Genomic DNA, 25622 nt, shown 5'->3' with positions numbered 1-25622 from the left:
CAACCCCTGCCTTTAGTTTAAGTGAGGGCGGAAGATGGCGGCGGCCGGGATGGGTCCCGGGGTCCCGGACGGGGAACCCGAGGGGCCAAATCGCGATCGTAGCGGTTTCGAATGCAACATCTGTCTGGAGCCTGCAAGAGAAGCTGTCATTGGATTCTGTGGCCACCTTTTCTGGTGAGATGGGGTGGGGGAGAGACATAAAGGGGTGTGTCACTAAGGAATTTGGTGGGGGGGGGGGCTGCTGAAAAAAGGATTGCCACCCTTTTTATTGCACCTGCCTTCAACAGCAGCCTGGCAGGTAGAAATCTAGCTGGTGAAGCTTTTCTCTATTGCTGTCTTTCCATGCTAGCAAAAAATACTTTCCCTGTTGAATTTGTGACTCAGGTAAACTGGTGTTATTGAAAGCACAGAACATAAGACATTTTTTTGTGAACGCCCAGAGAGCTCCGGCTATTGGGCGGTATAGAAATGTAATAAATAAATAAAATAAATAAATAAGACATGAGAAGAGCCAGGCTGGATCAGACCAAGGGTCCATCTAGTCCAGAACTCTGTTTACACAGCTTGGCAAGGGACCAACAAAGCAGGACATGGTGCAACAGAAGTAGCACTAAGTTAGTTTGTTTTAAAGTGATAGTTTTTATTTATTAGTTTATTACATGTCTACACTGCCCATTAGCAAGGCTGACCATATGAAAAGGAGGACAGGGCTGCTGTATCTTTAACAGTTGTATTGAAAAGGGAATTTCAGCATGTGTCATTTGTATATATGGAGAACCTGCTCTGCCTCTTTTAAGTCTGGTCACTCTAGTACAGCTCCTGCAGCTTTAACTGTTGTGATGAAGGGGAAATTTCATCAGGTTCTCCATATATACAAATGACACCTGCTGAAATTCCCTTTTCTATGCAACTGTTAAAGATACAGGAGCCCTGTCCTCCTTTTCATATGGTCACCCTACATTAGCTGAAACTCTTCCCTGAAATCTAAGATGAGCATGGAACCATATCAAGGCATAGGCAGTGTGGTGTAGTGGTTATAGAGTTTTGGATTAGAACCAGGAAGACTCAGGTTTCATGAGGACCACTGCGTGACCTCAGGTCAATCAACATTTCAGCTTTGAGAGAGTTTTGAGAAGAAAGAAAACATTATTATGTTTATATCCCACCTGTCTTCCTTCATGGAACTCGGTAGCTATATGGAAATCCCATGTGACCAACCCCCTCCAAGCACTGACTAGAGCCAGACCCGCTTAGCTTCAGCAAGGTGGCTGCTTTGCTGAACATAAGAAGAGCCCTTCTGGATCAGGCCAAGGTTCCATCCTGTTCACACAGTGGCTAAGCAGCTGCCCCAATGGGAAGCCAAAGAGTAGGACATGAGTGCAACAGCACCCTCCCACCCATGTTCCCCAGCAGCTCGTGCCTTAAAAGAGCCGCTCATTGAGAACGTCTTTTTCTTCATGGGGTTCTGATTTTTTATATATATAATTATTTAAATTTCATACAGAAAAGAAAAATAAATAAACTTGAACATGGTATCCGTCTCCTCTCCTCTCCCTAAAACATATTAATTACAAAATACATTATTCTTCATTGCTTAAGTATTTCCTTCCTTTCTTTATAGGACAGGGTGAGGGAAAAGTAAATTAACCAACCGCAAGAGAGGTACCTTTCATTATGCCCACGGAAGATTTAAATGCTTTTGGAATTTTATTCTCCCATTCCGACAAAGTTGTATATACCATAAAGCAATGTGGAGATGTTATAGTACTGTATCTTTAAGAGAGCAAGGATTAGATCCAGCTGAAGGCTGGGCAATCTATAATTAATATAATTAAGCCTTAATATGGCCAGTCCATATTAAATGTGTATTTAGATCTTGTGCCTCTTACCAATCTCAGTTTATAGGTCAGTTTCTCCATTAAGGCTACGTGCCAAAACTTGCTATACCAATTTGTTAGCTAACAAATGGGATCCTGGTTTCACATAGATTTTCTCTTAAATTTATTTGAAGTCAGATGATTCTTCCAGGTTGTTGCGTTGTTTTTTTAAAAAAAATCACGCTCTTTTTCTTTTCTCTTTTTCTAGCTGGCCTTGTCTTCACCAGGTGAGTCTCTGTGTCTGAGTGTAGTTTGTGGCTGAATTAATATGTAGTGGAATGTGCACTCTGCTGATAGAACTATGAGCTCCATCACACCAGTGTTTTATCACTCTGTCTTGCCTTGTTTACCGTTTTGCCCCACGAGCCTCACACAACGTTGTCCCTGTCCTGCAGTCATCTCATCTCTTCCCCTCCATTTCCCTTGTTTTTCTAGGGCGGGGTAAGTGCAGCATTTTTTCTCCACACAGGATAGAACCGCCCTTCCGTCCCCGTGTATTGCCGGCCTCGCGCTATGTCGTAGAACCTCCCCTCCTGGGGGCATCTGCGTTGAAGGGCGGTCTTGCTGATGTAGGGTGACCATATGAAAAGGAGGATAGGGCTCCTGTATCTTTAACAGTAATGTAGAAAAGGGAATTTCAGCAGGTGTCAATTGAAGAGGGTGAAATTCGCTCTTCATCACAACAGTTAAAGCTACACTAGCTATAGTAGAGTGTTCAGATACAAAAGAGGGAAGGGCTTCTGCAGCTTTAACTGTTGTGATGAAGAGGGAATTTCACCAATTGACACCTGCTGAAATTCCCTTTTCTACATTACTGTTAAAGATACAGGAGCCCTATCCTCCTTTTCATATGGTCACTCTAGCTGATGAAAAAGGAGGGTGTGCTGAGTCGCTCGAACGCACTTCCGCTGCTCCAATCCCACTCTTGTTGCTCTCTCATTGCTACTTCTCCCCCTCGAAAGGCAGGAACGGCGCCTAATCAATCAAACGCTAAATCATTAAAGTAGGCAGCAAAACCAGAGTGTGGGTGGGGGAGTGGGAAGGCGCCCACGTCCATCACAATGTCCATCAACCACAAGAACCAATGAACTGGAGGGGGAAGGAAAAGGGGCGGGATGGGGCGAGCGCAGTGGCGATACCAGAAAGCGCGAGCCGGCGTGGGTGAAAAGGTGAACAAGGCAAAATAGCACAAGAACACACGCACGTGAAAGTGACCAGCGCTTCACGCGCTAATGAAACAGAGCTGGAAATCACAGGTGCATACCAGGAAAAAAAAGTAGGTGTGATGGAGTTCTGTGTGTGCCTTGCCTGCCTCAGCATGGGAAGCAGACTGTTACAGGAGGTGTTAATAATATGGATACTCGAAAGATCTCTCAGCAGCTGTTCAACATACTAGCTTGATTAAATAGAACCTCTTTATCCAGAAGCAGTGTACCTCTGTCTAACAGCTGCTGAAGACAAACAGGTGAGGAGGGCTGTTCTGCCTGGCATGTGATCCTTTGTGGGTATCTGGCTAATTATTCTTGCAAATCACAATTGGGGTGCTAAGCACTCAATCACAAAGACTCACACGTGAAGTGAAAGATAGACAAAATGTATTACAACTGTGGGTGGTATTTACGACAATCCTACAATATACTGTTTGTAATCAAGCACACAAAACGATATAATTCTCCTTGCTGATACGCAGCCTTAAACACCTCAAAACAAAGCCAACGGGGCAGAAGCCTCCAATATATGAATAAATCAAGAAAATAATAACAGTGCCCGTTTCGAGATGTCTTCATCAGTTGGACGCTCAATTCATAGAATTAACAGCATTGCTGCTGTTTTTATCTGGTTGAGCTTTTATATTGTATTTTATATTATGGTTTTATACAGTTGTTTTATACTTTGTGTGAGGTGTAGCCCTCCGACATCACCTTGTAGTTATCATGTTTAAATCAGCCACTGGGCATGTTTAGCCTGGAGAAGAGAAGACTGAGGGGAGACATGATAGCACTCTTCAAATACTTGAAAGGTTGTCACACAGAGGAGGGCCAGGATCTCTTCTCGATCCTCCCAGAGTGCAGGACACGGAATAACGGGCTCAAGTTAAAGGAATCCAGATTCCAGCTGGACATCAGGAAGATCTTCCTGACTGTTAGAGCAGTGCGACAATGGAATCAGTTACCTAGGGAGGTTGTGGGCTCTCCCACACTAGAGGCCTTCAAGAGGCAGCTGGACAAGCATCTTTCAGGGATGCTTTAGGGTGGATTCCTGCATTGAGCAGAGGGTTGGACTCGATGGCCTTGTAGGCCCCTTCCAACTCTGCTATTCTATGATTCTATGATCCCCTGTACTCTCCCTGGAGCTGGGCAGCCCAACTCTGCTATTCTATGATTCTATAATAATGCTCTCAACTGCTTGTACCGGGCACTGCAGCTGTTTTATTTATCCAGACACCTGGAATAAAGAATATACCTTAACAAAAAAAATTTTTTTTCCACGTGCTGTTTTGTAAAATGTTATTGGGAATTTAGTGCTGATACCCTGTTTATTATTCTTGTTATTATTTTCTTGATTTATTCATGTATTGGAGGCTTCTGCCCCATAGGATTTGTTCTGAGGTGTTTAAGGCTGTGTACCAGCAAGGAGAATTATATCATTTTGTGTGCTTGATTACAAACAGTATATGTAGGATTGTTGTAAATATCACCCACAGTTGTAATACATTTTGTCTATCTTATTTTTTTATTTATTTATTACATTTCTCTACCGCCCAATAGCCGAAGCTTCCTGGGCGGTTCACAAAAATCAATTATCTTTCACTTCACGTGTGAGCCTTTGTGGCCGAGTGCTTAGCACCCCAATTGTGATTGGTTATTGCTACCACAGCCTTCTAATTACTGTTGCAGACAGAATACTGAGCTAGATGGAGCAATGGCCTGCCCTAGTAAAGTATTTCTTGCCAAAGCAGCTGTCCTCGAATTGAACTCTTCCCCAGTCTCATTGATCTCTGCCTGGACTTCATTTCTCAAAATAACTTCAGAAATTACTATTGGGTGAAAATAATTAAAACATCAACAAACGTCCAAAGCGTGAGGGGCAGGTCATGTTCATGGTTTTGTTCTGAAATAACTAAAAAAAAAAAAAAAAAAGGGGCGGGGGGAGAAAATGGCACAGTCCTGATAGGTTAGATCTAAATTTCCCCATTTTGTTGTAACATGGACAATATCGCCTGACTACAAATTTTTGTAAAGATTGGTCTCATTCCAGGCTGTAGTATTTCCCCCAAATATCCTGAAATCATACCATAGCTTTAACATTACCTTGTAGCATCTTCATAACTGCTACTAAATGAGCACAGTAAATTAATATTCTGTGTCTTCTTCGTTATCGGGCTTTTTAAAATACTTTTCCTGGAGCGGGGGGTGTTCTAGGAGCATTTCTGCTTCTGGAAAGCAGACTTTCAAAACGGTCTAGAAACTGCACTTCTCATTAAGTCCCAGATATATGGGAACCGAGTGTGATTACCCGGGGAAAGGAACTCTGCACCTGCTCAGAGACACTCATATTAATGCTTCATATAGCCTAGGCCTGACATTGAAAACAGGTCCTGGGGCTGACCCCTGCCTGAAATTAATCCCTTGCTGTTCACTGTGACTCTCTTCTGTTTTTAATGTTTGCTAGAGCCCCTCATGGTGCCTGCCCAATTGAACATTTTCCTACGGCTGCCCTCCCCAACCTGGTGCCTGACTAGAGCTCCCATCAGCCCCAGGTGGGGAGGACTAACCTGCACCTACATGTTCAGGGGCTGCCTGATAATCCCATAATTTGCTAACTGATGCCTGTGACAGATGTGGAATTAGACCGCCCCGGGGATGTTGCTTGATCCTGGATATTTTTGGAGGGAAGGTGGCAAAACTTCCTTCTCGTTCACTGCTGCCTTTCTCCCCCTCTCCTAGTGGCTAGAGACGCGGCCGGAGCGTCAAGAGTGCCCCGTGTGCAAAGCCGGAATCAGCCGTGACAAAGTCATCCCTCTCTACGGGCGCGGCAGCTCTGCCCAGCAAGATCCCAGGTAGCGATCCTTTCCGGGCAGTTTCCTTCTTCCTTGCAATGTTGGTGGTCTTCCGTGGCATTAGAATTCAGGGCTAGAGTGGCTCCCACTTCCAGCCATCTCCCCTTCCTCTAGACTGGGGCATCTCTTTCTTCCCTACCCTACTTGCAATATCTGTGGCAGGAACTCCATCTTGCAACAGGGAAGTTTTACCTAAAAGACAGTTCCCTGCTTGCAGGCTTACAATCGAAAAAGACACGACACACGAGAAAAGGGGGATAGGGAGGGAAAAGGGATAAAAAGTTATTCATAGAATCATAGAACTGTAGAGTTGGAAGGGGCCTATAAGGCCATCGAGTCCAACCCCCTGCCCAGTACAGGAATCCACCCTAAATCATCCCTGACAGATGGTTGTTCAGCTGCCTCTTGAATGCCTCTAGTGTGGGAGAGCCCACAACCTCCCTGGGTCATTGGTTCCATTGTCGTACTGCTCTAACAGTCAGGAAGTTTTTCCTGATGTCCAGCTGGAATCTGGCTTCCTTTAACTTGAGCCTGTTATTCCTTGTCCTGCACTCTGGGAGGATCGAGAAGAGATCCTGGCCCTCCTCTGTGTGACAACCTTTCAAATTCATTCAAGGGGGTGGTGGAAGGGTTTTTCTTCGCCTCAGCGGTGCGTTGGGCAGTCCAACTGTAGCAGGGCCCTGAAGTTGCCTCAGCTTCCTCGCTCCTCCTTCAGCACTGGGCAGTTGATGTTAGTTAGCCCTGTGTGAGGTTGGGGAGTCCAAATGGAGAAAGGTCTTGGCTTGTTCCTGCCTCCCTCGCTGTCTTCGTTCCAACCCCGGTGTCTTGGGGGGTTGGCCTTGTTGACGGCTCCTGTTGGCAAGTTGTAGATTCGGGCCGGAACTCAACCAAGGAGGTGGAGGCAGCTGGCGCCCTGGAGAGAGTGGCGGCCCGATCGCTAATCGTCTGCAAGCCTGTTGCCTAGGCAACAAAGCTGGGGCCAAGCCCCCATTGGCCTCAGGTCTCGTGTAAGGTCGGAGACTGCCCTGACCTCTCTCCCATCTGAAGGCCCTGGGTGGAGTGAGAGGAGGAGGAGGAGGAGGCGGCACAGACAGACTGAGGCATTGATCATAGGAAAGGCTCATGGGCGGGGTGGGGTGCAAGATGGTTCTCGGGGTGCTCACTAGAGGCAACCCCAAGAGTCGTCATAGGGACCCTCCTCCAAAACGAGAGGAAAAATAAATGAACAAGAAGAGCTAGTGCAAATGGGGAAAAGAGATCTAATTCACAGAACACTTTTTGACACTGATGTGGTCTTTGATGAGATACTTTGCATAGCCAGCTTGTGATTTGTCATGTCTGTGTGCATTCCAGATCACTGCCAGAGAGCATGTGTGTGTATGAGAGAGAGGGGCAGTAGAGTTGGCTCAGCCCACCCTATCTCACAGGGTTATTGTGAGTGGGGGGCTTTATTTGAACCTACCCAAACACTACGTTCAACATCTAAGGTCCTCCTCTGGGTGCCTACTCCGAGGGAAGCTCGGAGGCTGGTGACAAATGAGAGGGCCTTTTCTGTGGTGCCCCCCCCCCCCAACTGTGGAACAATCTCCCTGACGAGGCCTGCCTGGCGCCAACATTGTAACCTTTTCGGTGCCAGGTCAAGACTTTTCTCCCAGGCATTTAGCAATATGTAATGACCCCGGGTCTGTTTTTTGGTTCATCGTTTTTAAAGTTGTTATACTGGTTTTAAATGTATGTGTATTTGTATATTGTTTTTAAGTGTTTTTATCTTATGTGAACTGCCCAGAGAGCTTCGGCTATGGGGCGGTATACAAATGTAATAAATAATAATAATAATTTTATGTATTTATTTATTTATTTATTTATTTATTACATTTATATCCTACCCTTTTTCCTCCTCAAGGAAACCAAGGCGGCATACGTAATCTTCCTCTTCATTTTATCCTCACAACAACAACCCTGTGGGGTAGGTTGGGCTGAGAATCTGTGACTGGCCCAAAGTCACCCAGTGAGCTTCTATCACCATATTCTTATATAAGATATATGAAAATGCAGGTTTCTAAGAACTATAACGTAACCTTCAACGAAAGCAGTCCAAATATCCAAATAAGTATCCATTTGCAGGTGACATCTATACACCACTTGTTCAAAACTTGAAAGCGCTGTAGATCTTTAATCCATTGCATTATAGCAGGAGAGCTATATCAAAGGGGACATCCCTGTCTGGTACCTCTCCCAAGTGAAAATGAAGCTGAAAAATGCTCAGTTAGTCATAACTCCAGCTCTTGGGGTTGAATATAAAGTTCTGACCCAAAATAAAATGTACTCAACATAGCGAATGAATTTGATCAAAGGCTTTTTCAGTGTGCAAGGAAACAGTGGAAGCCTCGTCTGTTCTATCACGGGTTAAAGCTATCAGATCAACAACTAATGGAAAACAAGCACGTCTACATGGTTTCATGTTCAATTGCAAGTTTTCGGACCTAGCGCAGAATTGAAACGAACCCGCGTTTTTTCTCCTGTTTAACCTGCCATCTGTCCCCTTCCTCTGTGTCCCCTCAGGGCAGGGGATTCTAAACCCCTCGGGGAACCCCTCGGAGGTAGACCTCCACGCACACCAAAAAACCCCAGGATTTCTAAATGAACAAGGCAGCCTCCTTGTCATCTTGCACCTTGTTCTTCCCTTTCTGTCCCGGGCCAGAATTGGGCAAGAGCGGAGGCGGTGAGAAGCCTGAGGGAAGAGGGTGTTGGCCTTCCTGCGCCTTTTATACATTATTGTATCTCTTTTGTTATTTTGCATTGTGTTTTGTTCTTGTAACTATTGGAGTCATGGCTAGGCGAATCATTTATCCCCTGTACCAGCTAGGAAATCCTCAAGTAAGGGTTTTCCGGGCTGATTACTATTTGTAATCTGCCCAGAGAACACTTGTTATCGGGAGGATTTAAACTGCACCGAATGAATAAAATATGTAATTCCCCTCGGCCTCATACAGGTTGAAGACACCTCCCCGGCCACGTGGGCAGCGCCCCGAACCGGAGTCTCGAGGGGTGAGTACAACCTGTCCCCACGCCCAGCCGAAACTCTGCCTTTTGCAAGAGGCTACTAACCCTCTACTTTAATTTTATTATTTTTATTATTTATTTATGAGGCCTGCCTGGCGCCGACATTGTTATCTTTTCAGCGCCGGGTCAAGACTTTTCTCTTCAACCAGGCATTTAGCAATATGTAATTAGCCTGGGTTTGTTTTTATATGTTTTTGTGGTTTAAAATTTTTGTATATTGTTTTTAATTGTTTTTATCCTATGTAAACCACCCAGAGATGGGGCGGTATACAAATGTAATAAATAAATTATTATTGTACGAAGGGCTCCATCGTAGGGATGTTTAGATAGAAAAAAAGTCCTACAACTCCTAGCATCCCCCAGCTGGCTGGGGAATGCTGGGAGTTGTAGGACATTTTTTTTCTGTCTAAACATCCCTAGGACGGAGCCCTTATTGATTTAACCTATCCGCCCCGCACACTCAGGCCCTCTGGGAAGAATTTACTCCAGTCAACAAAAACAAGGCTGACAACTATTACCCAGAGGACCTTTTCTTCTGCTGCTTCCAGTTTGTGGAATGGCCTGCCAGGAGAGATTCGTCAACTTAACAGTCTTCCGGAATTTAAGAAAGCTGATCTCTTCCGGCAGGCCTACCCAGTTGGATTTTAAATTTGCCTTTTTAATAATGTGCTGCTTTTAATAATGTATTAGTTTTAAATGTTTTAATTAGTTATATGGTGTTTGCATTTGTGTTGTACCCCGCCTCCATCTGGAGGGAGAGGTGGGTAACAAATAATTTTTATTATTATTACTATTATCATTAATAATAAGAATTTATTGTGTGAGCCACCCTGACAACGTTCTGCTTCTAGGGAGGCACATCAAAATAATAAATGAGAAAATGAAGCAATAACCGACTCTTCTGCTTTCTCTTCCCTCCACCCGCCAAGCAGGGCATGATTGCCTTTCCTGACACAGCCACCGGCTTCCACATGGCATTTGGCATTGGCGCGTTCCCCTTCGGTTTTTTCGCCACAGGCTACAGTGCCCCGGGAGAAAGAGCAGGTAATGCATTACTTTTAAAACGGGTCTTCGAAGATTGTAACGCAAAGCTTATTCAGAACCTTAGCCCCCGGGTCCAAATTTGGCCCACTTGAGGTACCAATCCAGCCTTTTGGGGGTTCACCAGATGTCCAGGCCTTCCCCCCCCCCCCCAATCACAGATGGTTCAGTGGTTCTGGTAGGTGAAGGGAATTGGCACCAGTAAGGAGGTGGAAGAAAGAGAGACGCGCTCTGGTGCCGTGTATAGATAAACAATGAACTTTTTATTTTTGCAATGATGTAAAAAATGCTCGACGTTTCGAATTCAGAAGAATCCTTCCTCAGGAGCTAAAACAAATAGATTACAAAACCATTATTTAATATAAAAGATAAAGAACAAGAACAACACCCATACAAATATAAGTGAAATTTGGATATCTGTGATAATATAGTTTTTTGTTCTAACAGCTACAATGCTATGCATATCTATCAGTCTTGGCTCCTACTGAGCAGATTCTTAACTAAAAAAACTTCCCCCATTTGTGTGCAGTTTGTTTCTCTACTCTAAAAGGTTGTAAGGAGCCACTTTGAGGCCCAGTATTGGGGAAAAGGTGGATTATATTATTATTATTATTATTATTAATAATAATAATAATAATACCAAAAACAAGTGAAGCACAGAATCAATCACCTTCTGAACATGGATGACATCAAAATCTATGCTTCAACACTGACACCGATAAAAGGCCTCCTGCAAATCACTGAAGAACTGACAACAGACGTGAAAATTTTGTGAACTGCCCAGAGAGCTTTGGCTATTGGGCAGTATAGAAATGCAATAAAATAATAATAATAATAATAATAATAATAATAATAATAATAATGGAATTCGGGATAGGAAAATGCAAGATGCTACACATAGAAAGAGGAAAATGGGAAGAAGAAGAAGAAACAACAGTAACACTAAACAAAATATTAGATAACATGGAAGAAAATGAAATATGCAAATATTTAGGATTCCAACAAAACTTGAAAATCAACCACTCCACAGTAAAAACTCAACTAAGAATGCAATATAAAACTCGCCTATCACAAATCCTAAAATCCAAACTCAACTCTAAAAACATTTTCAAAGCCATCAACACCTACGCAGTACCCATCCTCACATACTCATTCGGAATCATACATTGGTCACACACTGAACTCGAAGAAATAGACTCAGTCGCATCGAACTTCACAAAACACCGCGTGCTCCATCCCAATTCATGCATTGAAAGAATAACAAACAGCAGAAAAGGAGGAAGAGGTCTGCTGGACACAGACACAATTCATGCTAAACAGATAAAATCACTCAGAGAATTCTTTCACACTAAAAACACCCTCATTCATAAAGACAAAGTAAAAGCAGATAAAAATTACACCCCACTCAACCTAGCACTACAACACGAAGACCAAACATGACCACTCACACTCACAGAGAAAAAAGAAAAATGGGCACAAAAATCACTACAGAGGAAGCACTACAACATACTACAGAACCCACAAATAAACAAGGAACAATCATACAAATGGCTCAGGAAAGGTGAGCTATTTCCAGAAACAGAAGGATTCTTAATAGCTGTACAGGATCAAGTTACAGCAACCAAGAACTACCAAAAATCCATCATAAAACGTAACAGTGTAACAACAGATTTATGTAGGAAATGTCATCAATTCCAAGAAACTATAGACCATGTAACAGGAGGATGTAAAATTCTGGCAGGAATGGACTATACAACTGCAAAAATAATTCACTAACAACTAGTCATCAAATTCAACCTTATCAAACAACCTACACCATACTATACATACAGGAAACAATCTTGGAAAATGCAGATCATAAAATAGACTGGGACAGAACAATTAATATGGACAAGACAATACCTTGCAACCAACCAGACTTAATGGTCATAGACAAAAAAGAAAAACACACATACCTCATTGACATAGCAATAGCTAATGACAAAAATGGTGTAGGAAAAGAAAAGAGGGGAAAATATACACCACTAGCCATGGAAGTCAAAGAACTATGGCAACAGGAAAGGGTCACAATTATTTAATTAGTCACACCAGTCACCGGCATCGCATCAAAAAACTATACAGTAAACCTTTAGAAAATGGGCCTACCAAAATACATCTCCGCCAACATCCAGAAAGCAGTCATAATTAAAACATGCTCAATTGTCAGGAAATTCCTGAATCTGTAAAAGACAGCATGACTTGGCAAAGCCTGTCATGTCCATCTAGAAAAATTGCCAAGCATGAGAAATAATAATAATTTTTAAAAATAAAGGAAATTTCAGACTCCCAGCAACTAAAAAACCAGCAGAGTAGGCCAGGCTTACGCTTGCCTGGGTTTTTCTACTTCAGCCTATATAATCGTTTATATAGTGCTATCTAGTATGTAAAAAATTATTTATTTATTTATTAATTAAATTTTTATACCGCCCAATAGCCGAAGCTCTCTGGGCGGTTCACAAAAATTAAAACCATCATAAAACAACCAACAGGTTAAAAACACAAATATAAAATACAGTATAAAAAGCACAACCAGGATAAAACCACACAGCAAAATTCATATAAGGTTAAAATACAGAGTTAAAACAGTATAATTTAAATTTAAGTTAAAATTAAGTGTTAAAATACTGAGTGAATAAAAAGGTCTTCAGCTGGCGACGAAAGCAGTACAGTGTAGGCGCCAGGCGGACCTCTCTGGGGAGCTTATTCCACAACCGGGGTGCCAGAGCAGAGAAGGCCCTCCTCCTAGTAGCCACCTGCCTCACTTCCTTTGGCAGGGGCTCACGGAGAAGGGCCCCTGTAGATGATCTTAAGGTCCTGGTAGGTACATATGGGAGGAGGCGTTCCTTCAAATAACCTGGCCCCAAACCGTTTAGGGCTTTAAATGTCAATACCAGCACTTTGAATCGGGCCCGGACCTGGACTGGCAGCCAGTGAAGTTGTAAAAGGACTGGCATAATGTGATCTCGCCGGCCAGTCCCTGTTAGTAGGCGGGCTGCCCTGTTTTGTACCAGCTGAAGCTTCTGGACCGTTTTCAAAGGCAGCCCCACGTATAATGCATTGCAGTAATCCAAGCGAGAGGTTATCAGAGCATGGATAACTGTAGCTTATAAAATATAAGAAGAGCCGTGCTAGATCAGAACGAAGGCCTACCTAGCCAGGATCTCTTCCCCTCAGTCGCCAACCAGATACCTCATGGGGAGCCCACAAGCCGGACAGGAGGAGAACAAACGATTTATGAGGTGAGAACCCTACACAATGTTTTTCAACAGCCTTTCCCAACCTGATGACCTCCAGATATGTTGAAGAGTTGCGGTGGTTGTGAGGGGGCACCGTACAGGCATTTCTGGGAGGCAATTCCAGCCTAGGCAACAAAAAGGGAGAAAGGGTGGAATTCTTTGAGGGGGCAGGAGAACGTTGGACAATGGCAGAGTTGGGCAAGCGCAGGACACAGGCAGGGATGTGTCAGGATATAAGAGTGCTACCCTCCCCTTGGGAGCACAACCCCCATTACCTAGGGTCTCGTGGGGGAAAGCTTCCCTCTCAGGTCACCTAGAGGCGATGCGTACCTGATACAGGTGACCAGATGAACAGCAGGCGATGGATAGCATGGCTTGTGGTTCCGCAACCCTGGGTTCATTTGTTTTATTCATTCATTTATTACATCTCTATACCGCCCAATAGCTGAAGCTCTCTGGGTGGTTTACAAAGATTTTTAAAAAACCATTTAAAATACATTATACATTATACAGACAGCACACACACCCCGACACACATATACCTAAACCTAGACGCATCGCCTCTAGGTGACCTGAGAGGGAAGCTTTCCCCCTCTGATCTCTTCCAGCAGGCCTACCCAGTCGAATTTTAAGATGTCTGTCTGTTATTTTAATAATGTATTAGTTTTAAAACTAATGTATTAGTTTTATATTATGTATTTTATAATATTTTTGTATTTAGTATTGTTTCCTGCCTCGATCCAGAGGGAGAGGCAGTAAAATTATTATTATTATTATTATTATTATTATTATTATTATTATTATTATTATTATCTTTCTTGCTCATGGAGGTTTTTCTAGACAAATTATAAGGAATGCCAACAGGCACACAACTGCATAGTATGAAGAGACAAAATAATGACTTCTATTTTATAAAATCAATTAGAACAATTCAAACATACAAATTGGTGAAGATGACAAAATATCAAACAAATAGTCACTTTCTTATGATACCTTAACAATAAAATTATAACAACAGACTGGATATTGTTGACGTACGAAGTTATTAATTATTATAAAAAGATTCCGGTTATCTTTACCGTTTCGTCATTTCAGACTTCTTCGGATGTACTGTCTTCCAGTTCTGTGAATAGATAAACATTACCTGAGTAAATAAACTTGCTGGGTGACAAAATTAACTTTCAGAAGAAACATCCGGAAAAAAACATTCAAAATACGGGTTCAAAAAAAGCACTCAGATTCCATATATGGATTGCACATGGATAAAGCACTCACTGCCACATGCCATATAGCCGTGGGGGTGTAGACAGAAGATAATGCTCCCTAAATAACCTCCAGTTTTCAGACAGGGAAATTCTTTCTGTGTAATAAAGAGAATTCTTTAGCTATATAGTAAATTTATAGAGACCAACTACGGAGGAGAGTTAAAACATCAAACCTTGTGTCCCGGCTGAAAATTCATTTGCTTCCAAGCTGCGAACAAACAGTCCATCAGGTGATCCCGCTCAGGCGTGTTCATTAGATATATTTATTTATTTATTTATTTATTTACTACATTTCTATACCGCCCAATAGCCGGAGCTCTCTGGGTGGTTCACAAAAATTAAAACCATTCAAAGTATAAAACAACAGTATAAAACCATAATATAAAATACAATATAAAAGCTCAACCAGATAAAAGCAGCAGCAATGCAAAATTACAAATGTAAAACACCATGTTAAAATATATTTATAGATTGTTAAAATGTTGGGAGAATAAAAAGGTCTTCACCTGGCGTCTAAAAGCATATAATGTAGGTGCCAAGCGAACCTCCTTAGGGAGCTCATTCCACAGCCGGGGTGCCACAGCAGAGAAGGCCCTCCTCTTGGTAGCCATCTGCCTCACTTCCTTTGGCAGCGGCTCACGGAGAAGGGCCCCTGAGGATGACCTTAGGGTCCGGGCAGGTACATATGGGAGGAGGCGTTCCTTCAGATAACCTGGCCCCAAGCCGTTTAGGGCTTTAAATGTTAATACCAGCACTTTGAATTGGGCCCCGGCCTGGACCCGATCGGGCCTTTAGGCCTATATCAGGCTTAAAGGTACAGCAACATGGTCATTCCTCATGCTGATTGGCAAGAAATCTGGTCTTGTTAACGCAGGTTGATACACAATCAAGCAAATGTGCTCCTCTTAATGCGGATTAATGCGCAGTCATGAAGTCACTTTCCAAGGAAGGGTGATAGTTCCAAGCTGGCATTTAAACCATGAGGATATACTGAGTTGAGTTTAAAAATCCATCCAGCTTCTTTTCTTAGAAGGATGTTATCATGGTTATGCCAATTATACTTGTGGGGATATATTCTTTACATAGGGTGACCCTATGAAAAGGAGGACAGGGCTCCTGTATCTTGAACAGTTGTATTGAAAAGGGAATTTCAGCAGGTGTCATTTTGTATATATGGTGAACCTGGTGAAATTCCCTCTTCATCACAACAGTTAAAGTGCAGGAGCTATACTAGAGTGACCATTTTAAAAGAGGGCAGGGCACCTGCAGCTTTAACTATTGTGATGAGGAGGGAATTTCACCAGGTTCCCCATATATACAAATGGCACCTGCTGAAATTCCCTTTTCAGTACAACTGTTAAAGAGACAGGAGCCCTGTCCTCCTTTTCATAGGGTCACCCTACTTTCTATAACAAGAAACTGGAAATCATCGTATCTGCGAGCCTTTTCAATGAAGGGTTGAACCATTGGTGCATCTGCTACTCTATGTTTTAATTTGGAACGGTGTTCCAAGGTGCGTATTCTGATGCTCTGTGTAGTCTTGCCAATGTAAAGAAATCCACAAGGACAAATAATTATATAGATCACCCATTTGGTTGCACAGTTAGAAAAGTGATACGATTTGAAGAGCCGATGGTCTCTGGGGTGTTCAAATATCTTCGTTTGTAGGGTTAATATGCAGTCTGAGCATCCCCCACATTTAAAATGTCCATAAACCGTACTGGCTATAGCGTTGGGTGAATCGGTGCCAGAATGAACCAACAAGTCTTGCAAATTACTTGTGCGTTTTAATCCGATTTGAGGTGCAGCACCACACCCTGGTAAATCACTTACAGTGTGCCAAATGCCTCTTTATTATCTTCATAATTGCATATGCCAAATGAGAATAAGTAAGGGAGCATGTAATCCTATTCACAGGATTGGGCTCCTGATTCTGCAACAACGTCGCCCGTGGAACCATGGCTGCTCTCCTCTCTGCTTTGTTGATGACAGCACTGGGGTATCCCCTCTCCATGAGTTGCTGCCTCATCGTCAGTTTAGTCTTAGCATATTCCTCAGGATGGGAAAAATTCCTTTTGAGGCCTAGATACTGTCCAAAGGGTAGACTAGTTCGTAACTGAGATGAATTATGAGATGAAAAATGTAGAAGTGAATTTCTGTCTAAACCTAGACTGATCTCTTCCAGCAGGCCTACCCAGTCAAATTTTAAGATGTTGGTCTGTTATTTTAATAATATCTTAGTTTTAAAACTAATGTATTAGTTTTATATTATGTATTTTATAATATTTTTGTATTTAGTGTTGTTTCCTGCCTCGATCCAGAGGGAGAGGCGGTAAATAAATTCATTATTATTATTATTATTATTATTATTATTATTATTATTAATCTCTTTCTTGCTCATGGCGGTTTTTCTAGACGGACATGACGGGCATTGCCAAGTCATGCTGTCTTTTACAGATTCAGGAATTTCCTGACAATGAGCATGTTTTAAGTACGACTGCTTTTGGGTGGATTCCTGCACTGAACAGGGGGTTGGACTCGATGGCCTGATAGGCCCCTTCCAACTCTATGATTCTATGATTTCTGGATGTTGGTGTGGATGTATTTTGGTAGGCCCAGTTTCTGAAGGTTTTCTGTATAGTTTTTTGATGTGATGCCAGTGACCGATGTGACTAACGGAATAATTGTGACCTTTTCCTGTTGCCATAGTTCTTTGACTTCCATGGCCAGTGGTGTATGTTTCTCTTTCTCTGTTGTTGTTGTTGTTGTTGTTATTATCCAGCAATAAGAAAAATCCAAGACCTGATTAACACTTCATCATATGCGGCTAAATGCCTGAGAGAACAGGAAGGTCTTAACCTGGTGCCAAAAGGATAACCATGTTGGCACCAAGCGGGCCTTGTTGGGGAGATTGTTCCATAATTGGGGGGGCACCACCGAGAAGGCCCTCTCCCTCATTGCTGCTGCCTTCCAAGCCTCCCTCATTGGCCTGTTGTGCTGTGGCATTCAGTGAAAGCTGGCTGGGAAGGGCTCCGGTGCTTCCTTCTAATCTCAAACATTTCTGTGTCTCTTATTTTATTTTGCGTAGATGCAGATGCCGCCCGGCCATCGAGTTGGCAAGATTCGCTATTTCTCTTCATTGCCATCTTCTTTTTCTTTTGGCTGCTCAGTGTCTGACTGGATGGACCCCCCTGGACTTGCCGTATACTAAAGACTATTGGAACTGGATAGAAGGACTGTGATGTATTAGGGGGCAGGGCAGTTGTGGGGTGTAGGCTGGCTGCTCAGGCTGGGAGAACGAAGGGGGAAGGGTGTTTAAAACTGTGGTCGCGGGGTAGAACTCGGGGCACGGTAAGTCTCCATCGACCTTTTCCCTTAATCCCCCAGCACAGAATTAAACCATAATAATCGGGCTACATCTTGGGTGATCATGCAAAAAGGGGGTGTATGCGTGTGTCCCTCCATGTAATTATGTGTGTGTTGGGTGGGAGAAGGGTGTGTGTCCAAATATCCTATGGCTGAGTTGGTTTCATCTCCCCCCTTGAGAGAAAATTTCCAGAGCTTGGAGCGGGGGGTGGGTGGGTGTTGAATCCAAAATCTGCTACCCTTAAGCAGAAGGCCGTAGCCAGCCTGAGAGGGACATCTGGGCCACTGGGGGGCTCTCCGTTGACCCACCGAATGAGGTTCCACTCGCCTGCCGCCTTTCTTCACACACATCTGTCAAGCGGAAGGGTGCGGCCCAGGTTTCCTGTCGCTTCCAGGTTATTCAGGAGTGATTCAGCATTGTCCTTGACTACCTACAGGACGAGTATCCGCCTTCCAGGCTTCCATACAAAACTGGAGAAACACAGGCTGTGGCCCCATCCCTGGGGTTATCATTGCATAAAACACCATGTATGAAGGGAAAGGAATTCTGGAGAGGAGAGGGCCTCCTTTCCCCTCCCAGAGAAGTGGCCAGAGGGGGGAAAGGAGCCCGCCTCACCAGCCGTAACGAGTATTGTGAGAGTGGGGAGCAAAGGTAGGGACGGCATGCAGAGGGCTTTGCCAAAGTGTGAGGTGTCCTAAGATGGGTGTGAGTAAGCATTGGAGGACCACGACCTATGACCTCCGCTTCAGTGCACTATTTGGCCCTGCAGCCATCCTTGTTGCCGACCCCTGGGAGAGGGATGGGATTCCGATACTTTAATATGAGGCTCTAAGTGGCCACAAAGGAGTCTCCTCAAGGTCCCCCAGCTTGCTTTCGCAGGGTGGTGGTTATTTTCAGGGAGGGTGTCCCTCCTTTGTTACTGCTTTGCCTGGGAAATAGGAAGTCATTAATCAAGGTAGCGACGGGAAATGCAAGGCAACTGGCTGTATTTTTTCTTCTTCTTCCACTATTCCCAATCCGCTGAGGCTGCTGGAAGAGGGTCAGGGCTGGGAAAGGGGTGTTACTATTTAGATTGCAGCTGTTTGCGGGATATCCTTGAAGAACAGTATTCTGTGGCCCAGACGTCTCTGTGAAAATGTCGTGTGTGTGTGTGTGTGTGTCCTCGAATCCCATTTTGGGTGACCAGAAGAGCGATCTGTAAATTAACCAATGCTGTAATTAAATTAACCCACGATCCGTATCCATTGCAGGAATGGAGTCTCTTTGCTAGGTGTGGCTTAGTTAATGAGAGAAGTGTGCATGTGTAAACAGAAAGTGTGTGTGTGTGCATATGCATGCATATAATTTGCATAGTTTATTTTCTTCTGCTAATTCATGGGGAGGAGGAGAAGAGCTGTACATAGCAAAAATAATAATAATGCCTGCCACTTGATTTCTTTAAATCCTCCCCTACACCCAGTCTTCTTAAATTTCATCAGGCACAGAACAGACGTTTTCTAAATCTCTCTCTCTCTCTCTCTCTGTAGCTACAGGAACGGTCCTCACTGCTGCAACTCCTGTTCTCTCATAAACCTTCTTCTTCCCTTCATATCCACCTTGTTCTTGGGAGCACCTTGTTTTCCAAGTGTGCTGTGTAAGCTTTTGCTCTCTTTTTGTCGTTCCTTAGAGTTATCTGCCTTCTCTGCCCCTCTCTCTAGAGCAGCTTAACCAATTTGTGCCAGATGTTCTCCTGGCTTTCCCAGTGTCTCCGTGACATGTGGGCGAGTGATCCTATCACTGCCCTTAGTACTTTACGATATAGATCAGACTTGCCCAACCTGGTGCCCTCCAGGTGTTTTGGACTATAATTCCTACCATTCTGGGCTATGCCAACTGGGACTGATAAGAGTTGGTCCAAAACATTTGGAAGGGACCAGGTTGGGGCAGCCTGATTTATCGTGGGCAGAAGATTGTCTTATGATCTCCAAGTCAGGATTTCGTTCTCATCTGTGCCATCCCTTTAAACCAGCCCACTACAGGACGTTAAACTTACACCCGTTGTAATGGAAAAACAGAGAGATCTAGCCTAGCTGTATGAGGGGGAAAGAATCCATGAAGACTCATTGTTGTCCAGTGTAGCCTGAAGTATTTAAAAACAGAAGAGCTATGTTTGGATGGTCCCTGAAAAGGTGGTTGAATGTGAGCCATCTTCTCCTTAGGTGGCTCAACTGCCTCATACAATATTTATTTATTTTTATTTTATTATTGCATTTATATCCTGCCTTTTTGCCTACAAGGAACCCAATATGGCGTACATAATCTTCCTCCTCCTCCTCCTCCTCCTCCTCCTCTTCACTTTATCCTTACAACAACAGCCCTGTGAGGTGGGTTGGGCTGAGAGTCTGTGACAGGCCCAAAGTCACCCAGTGAGTTTCCATGGCTGAGTGGGGACTAGAACCCGGATCTCCCGACTCCCAGTCTGACACTCTAGCCACTACACCGCACTGGCTCTACAATACTGCTTGAAGTCTATCTAACCTGTTTAGGGTGACCATATGGAGAGGAGGACAGGGCTCCTGTATCTTTAACAGTTGTATAAAAAAGGGAATTTCAGCAGGTTTTATTTGTATGCATGCAGCACCTGGTGAAATTCCCTTTCATCACAATGGTTAAACTGCAGGAGCCTTGCCCTCTTTTGTATCTGGTCAAGAGGGCAGGGCTCCTGCAGCTTTAACTTGTGATGGAGAGGGAATTTCACCAGGTGCTGCATGCATACAAATGACACCTGCTAAAATTCCCTTTTCAATACAACTGTTAAAGATACAGGAGCCCAGTCCTCCTTTTCACATGGGCACCCTAAACCTGTTACAGCAGGCCTGCTTTGTAAAGGCCTGTCAGTGTACATAAGGATCAACTATGTGACCTTCCAGACAAAACAAGCAGAGAAAATGTCCGTCCGTTTGCAGGAGTTTACTGCCACACCGGACACATTTGCAGAATGTCGCCTTCAAGGCCATACGCCCTGAGAGGAAACTTGCTAAGATTGCAACAAAAATAAAATGCAAACAAGTAAGAAAGGGAGGGGGGAGAAACAGCAGCAGAATAGCAAAAATAGAATAAAATCTCAGCTAAATCCGTGGGGGAAGAGTTCCTGCCAAAACTCAGCTATAGAAGCTTCCCACATTGAGGCTCCGTAGACCGATTAATATCCAGTAGTATGCTGCCTCTGAACATGGTTATTTTGTTACCATGATCCATAATCATTAATAAGAGCTATCCTCCATGAACCCCCATTGAAAGCCTTTGGCCCAGCTGGCTGGGCATGATAAGTGTTGTAGGCAACACATCTGGAGGGCACCCGATTGGGGAAACGTGCTCTAGATTATTTATGACTGCATTAAATAACACCAGTTCCAATACAGGTCTTTGTATTGGTGCCCAGTGTTAGAGCTGTGCTTTTTCTTTCTTTTTTTTAAAAACTCTGGTTCCTGTTCTTTAACCAGTTGCAGATCTAGATGGGTTCGGGTGACCATATGGAAAGGAGGACAAGGCTCTTGTATCTTTAATAGTTGTATTGGAAAGGGAATTCCAACAGGTGTCATTTGAATGCATGCAGCACCTGGTGAAATTCCCTTTTCATCACAACAGTTAAAGCTGCAGGCACTATAGTAGAGTGACCAGATACAAAGGAGGACAAGACTCCTGCAGCTTTAACTGTTGTCATAAAGAGGGAATTTCACCAGGTGCTGCATACATACAAATGACAACTGCTGAAATCCCCTTTTCAATACAACTATTAAAGATACAGGAGCCCTGTCCTCCTTTTCATATGGTCACCTTAAGATGGGTTCACATCCTCTTCCTATGAGTTTTACTTGGGAAACTTTGGTGAGAATTTAAATTCTCCCACGAAGAAATAATGGAAAACCACCAGTGGGGAAAAATATATATATTTGTTTAGGCAAAACTGTACAGGGGAGGGGAATTATCTCCATAGAAGTAGAGATTATAATTCCCCCCTTGGACTATAAAACCTGAAGTCTCTTTCCCTCTGGGAACCTACTCCCTTCTATCTCCGTTTTTCCTGGTTATGTGGGAATTGCCATATTCTGGCTTCAATTCACAACTGTGAGACCCCACCTCTCCCCACTTCAGAGAAGCCATCCTTGGGTGGGTGGTTGTGCCTAGGCCTCAATAGCAAAAAATAAATTAAAAATCAACTGATCAACCCCATTTCCAGGCAGGAGAAAAATGCTGCCTGAAAGAAAAGGCAGTCATGCCATCCTTCTCAATTAATTTATCTGCCCGGGGCAGGAAGCCACTTTTGGCCTAAGAAACTTCCAGAGCAGGCTTTTATCGTGGAATTTCCCAGCCTCATACACGGAATTTGCCGGGACGGGGCAGATGTCATCTTCCATGTGTTACCTTGTTTTTCTAGTTCTCTGTCTGGCAGCATTCCTAATGTTACTGAGACGGCTACTTAGCCCAGGCTGCTTTGATGTTTGGATAGTAGTAAGGAGGGCTTTGTGGAGCGGAGTACCTAGGTGGAGTGGAATGGATAAAAAGTAAGTGTTGCCAGATTTAATAATGGGGTTTTTTAAAAAGAAAAAGCACGAAGAGAAATTGGGACACAAGCAGATTTTGGAAGGTGTTTAAAACCACCAGTTTGCAAATAACTAAAAAAAAAAAAAAAGTTTACAGTTTCAAAATAAGTAAATTAACCATCTTGCTACTTTTAAGTGTCAGAAATGGAGATCGCAGGTGTGTGTATTTCATAAGGCTGCAATTCTGTGTTTAGGATTAAATCCCACTGAACTCAATGGGACTTAAATTCAGTGTAGACACATATAGGTTCGTGTGGTAAGACCCTTGGCCCTTCGAAACTCCATCAGCTGTTCTTGAAGAGAAAATAATGGAACTTTAAACCCCTTATTTAAAAGAGTTAAAAGATACTAAACATATAGTTGAGTCTAATAACCATCTGTCACATAATTTGTTTTTACTCAGATTTAATCAGGGATTACTTGGCCAGTTTCTGTCCGCTGTACTTGCAAGAGTTAAAATAGCCACTTCGTCTATAATTACTAATGGAAAAGAATGGAACTACCTTTTAACCGAATTATCTATCCTTCTTGTGTGTACAGTATTAGAGTAAATCTCAAACTAAAATATTAGATACATACCCTGAAAGGTCCTCTCCTACAATACCCCACATACACCAGTCTTCACAATCATGTCTTCATTTTAACTCCACTTCCGCCACCACCAAAGCACCCTAACGCTGTAGACCTATGCACACTTATTTGGGAGTAAGACCTATTAAAATGAATGAGGTTTGTTTCTGAGTAAGCAGCAATAGGATTGAGCAGGGCTCCCCCAGGATGGGGCAACTTGCCCCAGAGCCCCACTAAGCAAGGAAAGCCCTGACTCAGTACCTGGGTCTACAACTGCCCCCCAACCTGGTCCTTATAGGGAGCAGTCACAAGGCCCCCCCACATCACATCTGCCCCCAAGCCCCATAAACCCTCTGGAAGGTCCTGGAATTCAGCTGTATGGGTGCCATTCCACTCCCCACCCCCCACCTAACTGTATTCTGCGAGAGGGAGCGGTATATAAGTGCAATAAATAAATAAATAAATAAAATAATGGACTATTAACATTGCCCAGATGCTTCTCAAAGTAATTATCTTTTTAAAACAATGTAAGGCTTGTCTTGCAGTGCCCCCCAGTGACTGTTATTTTAAAATACTCCAGAATCCTGCAGAATCACCATTATTTTTCTCCAATAGTGCGACTCTTATGCATATCTTAGAATCATAGAATAGCAGAGTTGGAAGGGGCCTATAAGACCATCGAGTCCAACCCCCTGCTCAATGCAGGAATCCACCTTAAAGCACCAGCTCACCTAGGGTGACCATGGCAGGATCTACACTACTGCTTATAATGGTTTATAATGGTTATGACAACTGTTCAGGCCCAGGACACATTACATATAAGTTTTCATACCATTTTAAAAGTGTTAAACCCTGCTTGGTGTAGATCGGCCCCATATGAAAAGGACAGGGCTCCTCTATCTTTAACAGTGTATTGAAAAGGGAATTTCAGCAGGTGTCATTTGTATATATGGAGAACCTGGTGAAATTTCCTCTTTATCACACCAGTTAAAACTGCAGGTGCCCTGCCCTCTTAAATCTGATCACTGTAGTATAGCTCCTGCAGCTTTAATTGTGGTAATGAGGGAATTTCACCAGGTTCTCCATATATACAAATGACTCCTGCTGAAATTCCCTTTTCTATGCAACTGTTAAAGATACAGGAGCCCTGTCCTCCTTTTCATAGGGTCACCCTAAGCTCATGTACACTTTCATGTGGTTCATGGGTTGTTTTCACTGGCATGCGAAATGACCACATATGTAGTGTTGCCGTATCTTGATTTCAAGAACATTGACCCCTGTGCAGGGCCATGGGGCACAAACTTATAGCCCCTAACAGCAGAGGAACTAATAGCAAACTGTTTACTTCCATGGCAGCTGCTAGTGTCTCACTGTGTGGTGAGAAACCACAGACGCCTACCAGTGAAAGCCTTAACCATTTCCCCCTGATCTTTTGTTTCACCGTGCCTCATTCACAGAAGTTTATGGTGGTCTAGATGACAGTTTCCCACTCATAACCCTCCCATGTTTTTCTTCTGCTTTTTTCTTTATTGTAGAAAATCTGTTAAGGAGAAAAAGATGGAACAGCTGCAAATTGCCTTTTGATTGCTAATGCTAGTTCTCCCTGAAAGCACCTTAAATCTTAATTCTTCCATTACTGAGGCCTCAACTTTTAGCTGAAGCCCTTTTTGTTGCTGCTCAGAAAGTCAAAGCCCTCTTTACCAATTTCCATGTGGAGAATGTGCCAAATCAGTGATCAGAAACACCAGTCATGCTATGGTTTAACCTGTTTTCGATTAACAGAGGATCTATGCCTTTAACAGTCAGACAAGGGGTGGAAATCAACAGACAGGTCTCCATCTTAGAGGCATAATGCTGGGAGAAACCACCTGTTGATTTTAATCTAACACAGAGAGGCCCAAAGCTCCCATTTTATTGGGGGAAAAATAAAAATCTCAAATTATATGTGAACTGGGTTGGGTTGGTAATCAGTTGGGTATTCCGTCAGGTAATCAGTCATGTTTAGCATTTACTAAATGAGTGAGCCACAAAAAACCAACAAATACTAAATTAGGGTGACCATATGAAAAGGAGGACAGGGCTCCTGTATCTTTAACGGTTGTTTTGAAAAGGGAATTTCTGCAGGTGTCATTTGTACCTACATATGGTGAACCTGGTGAAATTTTCTCTTCATCGCCACAGTTAAAGCTGCAGGCGCCCTGCCCTCTTTTAAATCTGGTCACAGTATAACTGCAGTATAGCTCCTGCAGCTTTAACTGTTGTGATGAAGAGGAAATTTCACCAGGTGCGACATGCATACAAATGACACCTGCTGAAATTCCATTTTCAATACAACTGTTAAAGATACAGGAGCCTTGTCCTCCTTTTCATATGGTCACCCTACAGAAACCCCCTCAGAAAAATCAAGGGCCCTTGACTAAAGTGTGTGTGGAGGGCACAAATCAATCAGAACTAAAGCACTGTATATGTGTGTGTGCACACGCATGTGTGAGAGAGAGAATCCTTTCCTTTTTGCAATTTT

At 43.3% G+C, this 25622-nt stretch overlaps 2 protein-coding genes across 2 annotated transcripts in view; one reads left to right on the top strand and one right to left on the bottom strand.

Moving 5' to 3' along the window:
* The window catches only part of PBX2 (PBX homeobox 2), a 139258-nt gene that overhangs the window by 72907 nt on the left and 40729 nt on the right, over positions 1 to 25622 (bottom strand). The gene's annotated exons all lie outside the window — the stretch shown is intronic.
* RNF5 (ring finger protein 5) lies at positions 17 to 19188 on the top strand. Its single transcript, XM_063122460.1, has 6 exons — positions 17 to 174; positions 2086 to 2104; positions 5825 to 5937; positions 8931 to 8985; positions 9933 to 10044; positions 17670 to 19188. The coding sequence occupies exons 1-6, from the start codon at positions 35 to 37 to the stop codon at positions 17756 to 17758; spliced, it is 528 nt and encodes a 175-aa protein (XP_062978530.1). The 5' UTR covers positions 17 to 34; the 3' UTR covers positions 17759 to 19188.

The sequence above is a fragment of the Elgaria multicarinata genome, chromosome 3 (genome assembly GCF_023053635.1).
Source record: "Elgaria multicarinata webbii isolate HBS135686 ecotype San Diego chromosome 3, rElgMul1.1.pri, whole genome shotgun sequence".
Lineage (NCBI taxonomy): Eukaryota > Metazoa > Chordata > Lepidosauria > Squamata > Anguidae > Elgaria > Elgaria multicarinata.
This window is presented reverse-complemented; position numbering and strand designations above follow the sequence as displayed.

Bases quoted from the DNA above. Each gene is read 5' to 3' on its own strand.
- RNF5 (XM_063122460.1), top strand. From the start codon at position 35: ATGGCGGCGGCCGGGATGGGTCCCGGGGTCCCGGACGGGGAACCCGAG. The intron at 5,938-8,930 runs GTAGCGATCCTT...GGCCTCATACAG, and splicing joins TCTGCCCAGCAAGATCCCAG to GTTGAAGACACCTCCCCGGC. The intron at 10,045-17,669 runs GTAATGCATTAC...TATTTTGCGTAG, and splicing joins TGCCCCGGGAGAAAGAGCAG to ATGCAGATGCCGCCCGGCCA.